General features: G+C 38.8%; 1 protein-coding gene across 9 annotated transcripts in view; it reads left to right on the top strand.

Annotated features, from left to right (window-relative positions):
* Positions 1 to 11,717, top strand: part of RBM39 (RNA binding motif protein 39) — a 36,166-nt gene extending 24,449 nt beyond the window's left edge. For all 9 annotated transcript variants that reach the window (XM_033153199.1, XM_033153207.1, XM_033153203.1 and 6 more), the window contains 10 exons: positions 127 to 279; positions 1,199 to 1,336; positions 2,248 to 2,313; positions 3,142 to 3,346; positions 4,002 to 4,079; positions 6,049 to 6,081; positions 8,054 to 8,129; positions 8,237 to 8,342; positions 9,449 to 9,527; positions 10,738 to 11,717. In XM_033153199.1, coding sequence (XP_033009090.1) covers positions 127 to 279; positions 1,199 to 1,336; positions 2,248 to 2,313; positions 3,142 to 3,346; positions 4,002 to 4,079; positions 6,049 to 6,081; positions 8,054 to 8,129; positions 8,237 to 8,342; positions 9,449 to 9,527; positions 10,738 to 10,838 — 1,035 coding nt within the window. In that variant the 3' untranslated portion in view covers positions 10,839 to 11,717. The remainder of the gene's footprint in view (positions 1 to 126; positions 280 to 1,198; positions 1,337 to 2,247; positions 2,314 to 3,141; positions 3,347 to 4,001; positions 4,080 to 6,048; positions 6,082 to 8,053; positions 8,130 to 8,236; positions 8,343 to 9,448; positions 9,528 to 10,737) is intronic.
* The last annotated feature ends 1,723 nt before the right edge of the window (positions 11,718 to 13,440 follow it).

The following is a 13,440-nucleotide window of genomic DNA, read 5'->3' as shown; positions in this document are numbered from 1 at the left end:
GCACACTGCAAAATGACATTTGCTTACTTGGATATACTTAAGTCAGGAATCTGGGGAAACGGAAGTCTATGCTGATAAAACTTTTCAAATAGGTAAAACAAGTTTTAACTGTTCCCATCTTTCTAGGTTCGTGATGTACGCATGATTTCAGACAGAAACTCCCGACGTTCCAAGGGAATTGCTTATGTGGAATTTGTTGATGTTAGTTCAGTACCTTTGGCAATTGGATTAACAGGACAACGAGTTTTGGGAGTACCAATTATTGTACAAGCATCTCAAGTAAGTTGATACTATTTTCTGTTCCAGTTCCGTTATGATCAGTAAATCTTACTTCATGTGCACTTTATTCTTGCATTGCAGGGGGTTGGAGTAGATGACCTCCGGGTCCCTTGCAACTCAACAATTCTATGAGTCACTTGTGATCAAGTCCTTACATTCCATTCTCAACTCTGGATAGATCTGAAGTGTCATTTAGGGTTATACAAGGAGCTTGAATATATCCAGTATATTTTTGACAACCTGTGCCATACCTCAAAGTGCTGTTGAAGATTAGGGGACTTTCAAAAGTAGTTTTACCAAACAATGATTGATAACAGATAAGAGACAGAGATGGCAGATAAAAAAGTTTATTAGAATAAACTAGCATGCCTATTTGCAAATTTAAATGCCATCTACTTGAATATTGTTAATAGTAATAGTATATTTCTTAACGCTTGTGCCTAGTTACTTACGATAAACAGTGCTTGATAGTAGACCAAAAGGTAGAAATCACTTCTAATTCATCAACAGTTGCATTTTTAAGATGGTGAATGCTTAGTTAAAACTTGTTTGGCACTAAAAATACTGGTGATGGCAGCAAACTCCTAATCTTGAATCATTGGATGTACTGTACCTTTTTTTTTAGTATTTATTTTTGAGTGCACTAAACATACAGTGAGTTGGTGGGCTTCGGATAATATGCATGCTTTATTTGTTTTTTGCTTAATGTAAGAATTACAATTTTTGAACTTTCCCTGTTCTGTAATGCGCTTCTCTCTCTCTCTCTCTCTCTCTCTCTCTCTCTCTCTCTCTCTCACACACACACACACACACGGTTTTTAAATACAATCTGAAGCATTCCTCAGTTAAATGTAGGACAGTTAATTGTTAAAATTTAATTAGTAATGTGTATTGTTTCTATTTGGGATAACTTTTCTAGGCAGAGAAAAACAGAGCAGCAGCAATGGCTAATAACCTACAAAAAGGAAGTGCAGGCCCCATGAGACTGTATGTGGGATCATTACACTTCAATATAACTGAAGATATGCTTCGTGGAATCTTTGAGCCTTTTGGGCGGGTAAGTTTTTTAGTTCATTGGGGACAATTGCACCTAGTAGTAGTGACAAAATTATGAATTCCTGAAAGGTTTAATTGGCTAACTTCCTTACTCTGATTTTAAGAAATGTTAGTTCAAGTAGAAATAAAAACTACATGTATTCATTTGATCCTAAAGACCAGTCTTGATTGAGTAACTTACAGTTGCACTTCTATAGTAATGGATGCCAAGTTGCGTAGACTGCTATCATAGCAGATTGTAAAAATTAAAATATTTCATCTGTCTAACTGCAATATTAATTACTCTGGTTTGTGCTTTCAACAACACTGTGATAACATCAAACTGGTCTGGCATCATGGGAACAGATCTTGTGCTCGCTTTCCCTCTCACACTCTTCAGTTTACTGTCCCAGTTTTCAAGCAATATCACAATTAGAAGGTTTGGTTGTAACTGCAGTTGATGGTTTGCCTCAACCAGCAAATGAGTAAGCAGAGTGTCTGAGAACGGAGCACTTAGGCATAGCACCGAAGTATGATTTAGTGTTATGTGTGACACATCTATTCTTTAGGATTTCACAGTCCAAATCTTGAGGATTTCAAACATCTAGGGGAGCTATTAGAACATTACAGTGGTGCCCCGCTAAACGAAAATAATTCGTTCTACGAGTGTCTTTGTAGAGCGAATTTTTCGTCTAGCGAAGCGGCAATGGAGCACGGAGGTTTTCGTGCCAAAAAAACCCAACAAACTTTTTTTCTCGTCTTGCGAGGCAGCCCCATTGACATTTTCGTCTAGCGGGGCGCCACTGTATGTGCATATTCCAATTTGCATTATAGTCCTGGACAAACAGACTTTGTTTTCTTCTACATCCTGTTCTATAAAATAAGAATTGATGAAAGTAGGTTTTATATACTAATTGGTACTGGTCTTTTCAGATTGAAAGCATTCAGCTGATGATGGACAGTGAAACTGGACGTTCCAAAGGATATGGATTTATTACTGTAAGTTTATAAAGTTTATTGTGGAAAACAAGTTTGTAAAAATTCTTAGAAATTTTAAGTCATAAACATGAATAACATGAATAATTCTGAAAGTTAGGTACTAAGCCCCAAGTTTTGGTCATGTCCACAATGGTAGAATAATTCCAGTTTTTATTAAACACGAGCAACCACTGCTATTGTACTGGACTTCAAGTTGGAATGTGCTAAATGCAGATGGCTGCTTCACTACCAGATAATGGCATTCATATCTTGGATCCTGAATGCCTTGGTACACAGACGTTTTGGCTCCCGAATGATGCAAACCCGGAAGTGAGTGTTCCGGTTTGCAAACGTTCTTTGGAACCCAAATGTTCAATGGGGCTTCTGCAGCTTTGGTTTTCAAACGTTTTGGAAGTTGAACGGACTTCCAGAACAGATTCTTCCAAGGTACAACTGTATGTTGCTGTGTTGATAAAAGCAAATTGAAAATGAAAGCATGAAGGCAGTATTGTCCATAGACAAGTATGCAACTTCTCAAGTTACATAAAATTACTAAATTTTAAACGTCAAGTTGACAAACTCTACAACCCCTTAAACCAAATGGAAGTACTCCATGGTTTGCATTGCCTGGTAGGTAGTCTGGCTCCCATGTATATGTCTGTATCTGTGGGTTTTATAGCAAAAAAATCAAATACATTGTGGCTTCTGTCACACTAAAGTTATTTGAAGGGTTCTGGTATTAGCTTGATGACTGAAACTTAATAGGAAGTAGGTCATTTTAAAAAAATAAATGCTGAAACAAGTCTGTTAACAACTGTATTTTAAATGACCAAAGATTAATTTGTTTAGTTTTCAGACTCTGAGTGTGCTAAAAAGGCCTTGGAACAACTAAATGGGTTTGAACTAGCTGGCAGGCCAATGAAAGTAGGTCATGTAACTGAACGTACAGATGCATCCAGTGCTAGCTCATTTTTGGACAGTGATGAACTGGAAAGGACTGGAATTGACTTGGGAACAACTGGCCGTCTTCAGTTGATGGCAAGACTTGCTGAGGGTAAGTATATTTGTAAAAAGCATAATACATATTTTCTTCTAATGTATTTTTAGCATAACATTACACTACATACTACTATATGATTTCAGTATAGAGGAAAGCTCACTGCCAAGCTTTTCTAGCTAAGTGGGGCATAGTCATCTCCATGTTGTAGACCTTCTAGTTTGGCTACATTGATTCCCAAGACTTTAAGCTGGTTTGCATACAGTGCTAAAACCATGATTTAGTACTATGGGCATGAGGTGAACAAACTTAAGGCCGCATTTCCTGTTTCTCTTACCTGTGCAGCTGGGAAATAAATGCCTGCTGCATTTGCTTTGAGTTTTATGAATCCTAGCTTTTCATGAGGTGCTAATCAGAATCAGGGTTTAAAATAAACTTGTAAGCTTCAAAGTTAGTAAACTTTAAACCATGGGTAATAAAGCTGGCTTTAACTAATCAGAGTTTGTTATTAAACTGTGCTGTCTGGAAATTAAACACAGCAGAAGTCTTCCCAAACCATGTGGAAGTGGGAGGGGAGAATTGTAAAGCTAGTAGCTTTGATTGGGCTCATTCTAGGTTACACTTGTAGCACAAAACTATTTTTCATAATTTTAGTGTCCTAGTTAAATGTAGAACCTCTAGCACAAAATAGATTAATGGCTTTCTATTCCAGGTACTGGCTTGCAAATTCCCCCAGCTGCACAGCAAGCTCTGCAGATGAGTGGATCATTAGCCTTTAGTGCTGTAGCAGGTAAAATTGTTTTTTCTAAATACTGTAATCCGGAAGTTATTTTTAAGGAAGATATCTTTCTCATCTATTGATTATGATATGTTAGCTGATTTGCGCAATCACAGCAATTTTCTGTATCACTTTATTTCACTTATTTCAACTATATACCACTTAGTCACAGAAATTGCTAAGCGGGGTACAATCAGATTACAAAAGTAGCAGTGAATAAAATTTTATGCAGGAAATAAAATTAATCATAAAAACAGAATGTATTTTAATGCCTGCTGAAATAGAAAGGTTTTCAGGCACCTGAAGTTCAACTATCAGAGGGCCCTGTATAATCTCAGTTGTGAGGGAGAATCAGGCCCACAATACTGAATGTGCAGCTCCTGGGGGATATGGACTGTGTACAGTGGTACCTCTAGTTGCGGACTTAATCCATTTCAGGGTGCCATTCACGTCCCGAAAAGTCCGCAACTAGAGCGCTTCTTCTGCACACGCGTGCAGTACAATCAAGCATTTCTGCGCGTGCACACATGGCGAAACCCAGAAGTAAACATATTTGGGTTTGCCACATTCTTAACTTGAAAAAATGCAACCTGAAGCAGCTGTAACCTGAGGTATGACTGTATCTGAGCCATGGGGAACCACTAAAACAGATTACTCTGAAGATCTCCGAGATCAAGCAGGGATATGAGGTATCCTGGGCTCAGAATGTTAAGGGCTTTGTAAATTATACAAGAACGTTGAACTTGGCCTAGTAACATGGACAGCCAGTGCGAGCTTTGAAGTGCCAGATTTATGTTCTGATGATGATCTGTCTCTACTAGCATTCTAGCCACAGGATTTAGCACCTGCTGGAGCTTCTAAACTTTACTAATAATAATAATAAATTTTACACACACACCGCCCAAGGATAGCCCCACATAGAGCACATTGTAGTAATGAGTATTGAGGCTACTAGTGATCTGGCTATCCCTGTCCAAGAACAGCCATAGTTGATAACCATAGCTTGTAAAAGGCACTCCTGGTCACTGAGTCTACCTGAGCCTAAAGTGACAGAGAACCCCTGAATTATGCACCTGTTCTTTCAGAAAGAGTATAATCATGTCCAGAATTGGCAGGAGGCCAATTCCCCAATCATGAGAACCATTCTTCCACAGTGCCTTCTTAGGCTCCTCATCCCGTTTCCTACTTTGCCCAGTGGTCCATTTCGTGTTTAACTTCTCCTGATTCAGATAAAATTGTGGAGAATAGAGCTGCATGTCATCAGCATACTGATGATACTTGGCCCCCAAACTCCTCATGACTGTTCCCAGTGGCTTCATATGGATGTATTGGCAATGAGATTCTGCTCTGCAGCACACCATAGCACAAAGACGGGCCCAAGACATGATATCCCAACTCTATTCTGTATTGAATCACTGCCAAACACAACAGGGAGATCACTTGACTAAGCTATTGATGATTTAAATTGGGACACTTACTGAATGATTGCTGATTTCTGACTTGCAGCATGAGCTTTCCGTGAAGCAGCATTTGTATTAAATTCTACACACATTATCCCATCACTTTTATGGATGTTAGTTATGTGGTTGTCAAGACCTTTATGTAGTGGTTGCATGTACAGCTTTCTGCCTTACATTGCTGTATCTCACATTTGTCCTGTGATGAAGATTAAAACTGCTTCTGCTTGTTCCTTGTCTTGCTGTTCTCTGCTTTGGTGTCCAGCCTCTGATAGTATGATGGCTCAAATGACTGGCTGACTCAGATATACAGGACACATTTCACATAACCAGTCTTGAATTGCTTGTGAAATTTTCATATGACCTCTTTCTTTTATTGCTTCTTGTCTGCTAGCTTATGCATACACAGTGACAAATTTTCATAGAGGAATTGTTGGTACTCTTTAGGGATACTAAGGGGTGTGTGAGAGAAATTTGTATTCAAAATATTATATTAAAATGTTCTCTGTAATATTTTTCTTTAGATTTACAGACACGACTTTCACAGCAAAGTGAAGGTGAGACTGATTTTGAATATAGTTGTACATGGCTAGAAAGACAGGCATTTACAATTCTACCTGCCTGAGAGCAAGAACAAGGGCTCCTTACTACTTGTGAGAGGGACTCTCAGAAGCTTTAGACCAGGGGTCAGGAACCTTTTTCAGCCATGGGCCAGTCCACCATCCCTCAGACCATGTGGTGGGCTGAACTATAATTTGGGGGGGGGGGGAATGAACGAATTCCTATGCCCCACAAATAACCCAGAGATGCATTTCAAATAAAGCACACATTCTACTCATGTAAAAACACCAGGCAGGCAGACAATTTACTCAGAGATGCATTTTAAATAAAAGGACACATTCTACTCATGTAAAAACATGCTGATTCCCAGACCGTCCGCGGGTCGGATTGAGAAGGCGATTGGGCCACATCCGGCCCCCGGGCCTTAGGTTGCCTACCCCTGCTGCTTTAGACAGTTCCCAGCAGTTTGGATAAGAAAAGATACAGCATTAATTTCTCCTGTTTCTTTCCCTGTCCAAGACTTGGGCACAGACAAGAGAAAACTTCCACTGCTTTCAGCCTATCATGCTTGGCTACGGAACTTGAAATTGGTAGCAAGGAGAAATGGATGCTCACCTAGTTAAGATAAGGTGATATTAGTGGATCCAGTATGAAGATGACATTTGAGCTGTTGTCTTTTGTTAAAGTAAATAATAAAGCACTGGATCAGATGGAAAAGGGTTATTTCCATTTTCCAATTTCTCTTCTAAAAGAATTTCATTTTTGACCAATTCTGGTGTGGATGTGCTGACACTCAAAAATCTATACATACACTATTGGGATTTTGGGTGTAGTCTTATAACTGTTCTCAGGCAGTCCACTCAGTTGTACTCTACTTGCTCCAGAGCCATTTCTGAGTTGGATCTGAATTTTGTAAAGCATAGGCTCTTTTGATCTAAGGACATTTATGCAAGCGTATTTGCCTGGTGCAAGATGAAGGAAGAAATAAACAGTTGACAGTCACCATAGTTAAAGGAGCCATATGTTGTTTTATTGGAGCCCCTTTGATTCCCCCCCCCCCACAAAGGGGGCATTATTTACTACTTTAGTAGAGCAAAATGTATGTGCAATATTCATACAACAAGCCCTGCCAATGGAAGCCTTTGCAAGAACTCATCCTTCTCCCAAATTGGTTGGGGAGCAGGGAACACCCTGGAAACAGTGCACAGGGGGAGAAAAAGACAGATCATTGCATCAGAAATTCCAACAGAGCAATCTGCTTAGCACAATGTTGAATTCCTCCCTATACGTTTCAGACAATATCTTTTCCTCAGAAATGGGGCAGGAGTAGGCCTATTGAAGTTAATAAGGCATGTTTAAATTAGGTTCATTAACTTTTGGCACCTCTGTTCTAAGTAGGACTTAGTTTAATACAATCCGTGAATTCAGATAGCTGTTCAAATTACTTAAGTGTTTCTTGACAGGGACATAATGCAGTCAGTTTACTTGTTAGCACAAGGCTCAACAAATTGAATGGCAAATACACCTCCTGACCTCCTTGCCCATTTTAAAGGCTTTGAACTAGAACTCCAGTTTTTAAAAATTTGAATGTGAAAGACTTCTTATTAGGAACTGTATTCTTGCAACAGAATCATATTTTGTAAACCTTGGTTTTCTATTTTGTAACGTATTATGATAAATTTTCAATAGAGTTTGCCCTGATACTTTTAAAGTCTTAGTTGTAATCTGAGGGTGGAATTCAACATTGTGATATTACAAACTTTCTGCCTGTGCAAGTGTATCAGCTTGCCAGGGGGACCAATCTGCCTCTGCTGGCATGGATTTCTCAGCCAATTGCGGAGGAGGGAAAGAAAAGAAGAAAGTATGTTATGCACAGGGCTTCTGCTGACAGGGCTTTTAGGTGCATCTCACCCTGAATTTTGTGCTTCTTAAAATAAGGAGAAACTTACTCTATACTTTCCTCTCCAGTGTTGGCTGCAGCTGCTTCTGTACAACCACTTGCAACACAGTGCTTCCAGCTCTCCAATATGTTTAATCCTCAAACGTAAGTTAATTTCAAATACCTCTCTCTCTCTCTGTAAAATCTGTTTTATTTCTCTCTATTTTCAGTATACATATGAAGAATAATTAATGTATTGTCTTACTCTTCAGTGAAGAAGACGCTGGCTGGGATACAGAAATTAAGGATGATGTGATTGAGGAGTGTAACAAACATGGAGGCGTTGTCCATATTTATGTAGACAAAAATTCAGCTCAGGTATGTTGATTAAATCAGTACCCAAAGGTGGTATCTTCTATCTGTTCCTATACTTCTACAATATGTGGCTATACTACTGATAGTACCGTCAAGTACTTGGGAGCATTTTATGTTCTACAAACAGACCAGACTAAAGTATTCTCTGTGTGATGCCAGAAAACTCTGTTACTCAGTTGTCAGTGAACAAATGTCTATACAGACAATGATTCAATTACTATTTACATCATTGCAAGGTTAAAATACATGCTTATGAATCCTGAATCACTAGCTGCAAAGAATATAGGTTCAGTAAGTACTGCATGGACACAGTAATTCAGTTTTACTAGCAAACCAGAGGTTAGACTAACCCCTTTCCAACCCTGGGAGGAGCGTGGTGAGTGTTCACACCACACCGCAGCTGACACACAGCTTTGAAAGCGCTGGCATAGACCATCTCAGTTAAAGGAAAAAAGATGACACTCTGAAACGTTAAATGAGATTTGTTTGCACCTAAAACCTTTATGGGGAACCTGTAGTACTCCAGATGTTGTTGAACTCCCAACCTGCCTCAGCCAACATGGCTAGTGGTCAGAGATGATGGGAATTGTAGTCCAGAAACAATTGAAAGGCCACAGATTCCCCATCTCTGCCCTACAGGATCATGTAGGAGTGCTCCTTAATCTAGTTCTGCTTTCAGATGCACAGGTATGTGCTGACCTTTGACTGATATGCCAGAAACAAACCTTCCTGATGAAACAGGACCATGCCACAGCCTTTCAAGCCTTAGTTACCTCGTGCTTTTTGTGCCACTGCCCTTGAAAAGCTTTTGGAAACTTCAGTTGGTTCAAAATGCTACCATCAGACTTGTCTCATGTTAAACATTCAGAACAAATTACTTTCTCTTTTTTCTTTTTTTGATTTCTTGCATGATGTACTTTAGCATAAGCTTCCTTGAATTAACTTTATGCAGAAAAGGCAGGATATAAGTATATTAAATTCATTCGATGGATTAAAATATTTATTCACATTTAATCTGTAGTTTTGTTCCAACAACTTGAATTGCTGATTTCTGTTGATCTGCAAGTGAAAAGTTCTGTTAAATGCAGTAAACGTTGTTTGTATTTCAGGGTAATGTGTATGTCAAATGCCCTTCAATAGCTGCAGCAATTGCAGCTGTCAATGCATTACATGGAAGGTGGTTTGCAGGTATGTGAACTAAAGTTGTATTACCATTATTATTATTATTATTATTATTATTATTATTATTATACTGCCCTATTACCCTCAGGTAATATTTGCCTTGTTGCTGTCTAACATAGGTAATAGGTATAGATAAACAGCTGGGACTTTGAAAAATAAATAGTGAGGGGAGTTGTTTCTTAGAACACCACCTAAAAAACTAGGTAATTACCAGTACTTGGGGGAAGTGGTATCAATTTGCAGGCTTCCACTGAGAACCACAACATCTCTACCATACTTCCTGCAAATTTATCTTCAGAGTTAGTAAGCCAGTGCCCTTAGAACACATGTTGATTTGAACTGCTTAAATAAGTTCTAATACTTTTAATTGTCTAGATTGATGATTTGCAATTGAACTTAGATGGGATTGACATTTTTGGGAAGAAGGTTATTTGTGTAGCAGCACTTGGCCAATTGCTGGGTGAGATATATAACCCTTCTACCTGTTTTCAGTTTGACATCCCTTACCCAAGATACTTTCCCAAAAATTTTATTACAAGAGGATCAACAGTTCCATTTAAGTTTAATGTAGCCTTTGATGCCCCATCCTTCTTTGCCAGACAGATCTTTGTACGTTACAGCAGTGGTTTTCAACATGATGGTCAGGGGTGCCACGGGCCTGTCCCTCTTTCCCTTCCCCTTCTGATGCCTTCTCGCATCTCTGCCTCTCAAAGGCTTGCACAGCTGTTTGTTGCAGCTGCCCAGACTACAAGCTCCCCAGGCAAATGGCTTTTCTGAGGCTGGCCAGGGGGTGCTTCCCAGGCCCCTGTGAGGCAGTGTGAGGCGGCACCTTTCCCTGCAGCACCTGACCACCATTCAGGGCACCCCAGGGTGCCACGGCACACTGGTTGAAAACCCCTGCCTTACTCAGTTATGCTTTACTGTTAACTTACTGTAACCTTAATATTTTTTTTCATTTGACTGGTTAACAAGTTTTAATTCTGGAAAGTATTGCTCTTGTTGGACAGATGATTTTTATGGCTTATTTTCTTCTTTTTGTTGTTGACCCCCCCCCCCCCGAGCATTGCCGATGCATTGTGAGGATAGACGTTTTCTAAAACAATGGTCTTTGGAGGTCTTGTAATGAACTTCATAGGCGTTGCACCTTTCTCATTTTGTCCTTTGTTTAAAAAGTAAACAAGAATTTTGAGCCGTTTTTTCCTCTCTCTTTTTTTAGGTAAAATGATCACAGCAGCATACGTACCACTTCCAACATACCACAACCTTTTCCCTGACTCTATGAATGCAACCCAGCTCTTGGTTCCTGCTCGGCGATGAAGATGGATTTAGTCAGTTTTGTACATAGCTATTTTTGAAGGAAGACTTGAGTTACCTTTTTAATTAGAAGAAAACAAAAGGAAAGGCTGTAAAGTCCTTTTGTGTACATTTCCTGTTACTTTTAAACAAAAAACAGAGTAAGCAGGAATGCTGTGTGTTCATTCTCTTGATTAGCATTCCCACTGTATACAAAGCTGACTACTTGTTCTGCCTTGTAATTCTTGTACATTTAGAACATTTGGCTAAAGTGATCTGTAGGAACAGATGTAGCTCATAGAAAAGATTTTTCTGTAAAAGGTGGACAGGACATAATTTTTAATGTTTCACAAGCCTTTTCTTTTAATGCAGGTATTACATTTTACATTCACCTTAAATGTAGATGCTCTGCTAAAGGTTAATATCAGATTTAACTGGACATATTTAGTGTGTTTTGTATGGATCAAAAATTTGAGAGGCTACTGAGTGATTTCTTTGGCCAGCTGTTCTGCTCACTTAATGTTGACCAGCTGGCAAAATTTGGAGGATTATAGAAGATTTTATTTCTAGATGGTAACTTTTGATTGTCTCTGTAAAAGTTTCTTGTAAATAAGGTGTAAGGTGTGTTTAGAATTCCAAACAAAGCTATCTCTGCATTTCCAGATTAAAGTTCCATTGAGTGCAGGGAATGTACCTAAATTTGAAAGTTGAAGTAGGAAATGCAGGAATATATTTTGTCTGGTTGCATATAATCTGCTCTTTTTTAAGCTCTGTGAGCTCTGAAATATATTTTTGGGTTACTTCAATGTGTTTGACAAAACAGCTTGATATTTCTATCAACAAATGACTTTCATATTGCAATGATCTTTGTAAGAACCACTCAATAAAATTCTCCTAAAGGCCTCCAAAAGCATTCTTTTTGAGAACTCAAATTAGATGCAAGCAGAAAAATGCAAATTGGTTCAAAATGTTGGGAAATCAGCAACAGTTTGAGCTTCTCTTTCCCTCCCTCTGATTACCTTAGTGCACTCAGTTTTTCCTTACACACATCCACCAGAATTTCTTAGTTTAAAAACCAAGCTATATTCGTCGCGGTGTAGAGGGGTCCCTAACCACCTTGGGCCTACAGGCACATTTGGAATTTTAGGTGTGTTTGCATGACCACAGATTGACTGCTGCTGTTACTAAATGTTGGAAGCATACGCAGCTGTCATCTTCTCTTGCCAACGCAGAGTGATTTTTTTAAAAAAGAAACATGAATGAGACATGGGACAGATGAAGTTCACTAATGGAGGGGGGAAACCTAGTGAGGCCTCCCTGTTAGTTGGAGCAGTGTACTACTCTACTCTGCTCAGCACAGGAAGTGCAGAAGCAAGTCCCTACCCAGTGTTGTGTCATCTCATTACTCCTCACAATTACCCTGATGGCCTTTTCTTCTGGATTACTCTATAATATGTGGATGGCAAAGGTTGCCAGTTGGGTACTTATAACTCACGTGTTAATTTCAGTGAATACAAAAAAATCGAACTTAGGTTCACCTCTCTGCCACTAACAGCCATGCAGCTGTTAAAGCTCAAATTGAAACATAGGATACCGTATCACCTAAATAACCTATCTGTAAAGTGTGTGGCCCTTGACAACTAATGGAAAGCTCTTAACCCAACATTTTTAAACAAAGTTTTGTTAATTTGGTTATATTTTGAGAAGGCTATGCTCAGACAAATTTGAAACTCTGAGAAACTCTAAAAATGTATTCCATTTTGTAAGTGACACCAGTTGGGTGACACCCTATATAACTATGCCTATTAAGTGAAAATAGTTAATAATCTCTGGTGAATATGCCAAATCAATTCACAACATACCCAAACAAGTTTTCATTTTTTTGTGTTACTTAATTCTCCCCTTCTCTCAAAGGCATAAGAGGGCCTGAGCTTCCCTTCTATAACAGTAATGATACAATCCTACAGTAGGAAGTTCTCGTTATCACCAAGTGGGAAGCTATGGACTTGTTTAAACTTGCAACGAAAATTATTTTTACTCTTCCAGAATAAGTGCAACTTAAACATGAAACTGTTATTAGGCTTACACTGCAAAAACTTGGTATCAACTTCTTTTGATTATCCATGCAATGATTCAAATTAATCCTGGCCCAATCTAAATTGTTTTGCAGGTCAATCTATAAAGATAAAATAAAAAATTCCTTCCAGTAGCACCTTAGAGACCAACTAAGTTTGTTCTTGGTATGAGCTTTCGTGTGCATGCATACCAAGAACAAACTTAGTTGGTCTCTAAGGTGCTACTGGAAGGAATTTTTTATTTTATTTTGTTTTGACTATGGCAGACCAACACGGCTACCTACCTGTAACTGGAACTATAAAGATAAAGTTTCACATACACACTTTCGTCCAATTTTATTCCACCTCCATAAACTTGGGATTTTTGCAAAAATTCAAGCCTCCCTGATTTGGCTTACAAAATCACAGACAGAAGATTTCTTTGATAAACAATCAATGGCTGATCTTGTAATAAACTAATCATACCCACACAGGAAACACTTGGTACCCATTAGAAGTTGCTTTTTAATTGGTATCATTCCTATTATTTGAGGTCACATCCACGGAGATTC

This window comes from Lacerta agilis, chromosome 6, assembly GCF_009819535.1.
Source record: "Lacerta agilis isolate rLacAgi1 chromosome 6, rLacAgi1.pri, whole genome shotgun sequence".
NCBI classification, from domain to species: domain Eukaryota; kingdom Metazoa; phylum Chordata; class Lepidosauria; order Squamata; family Lacertidae; genus Lacerta; species Lacerta agilis.
Note: the sequence above shows the minus strand (reverse complement) of the source record. Positions and strands in the feature narration are given on the sequence as shown.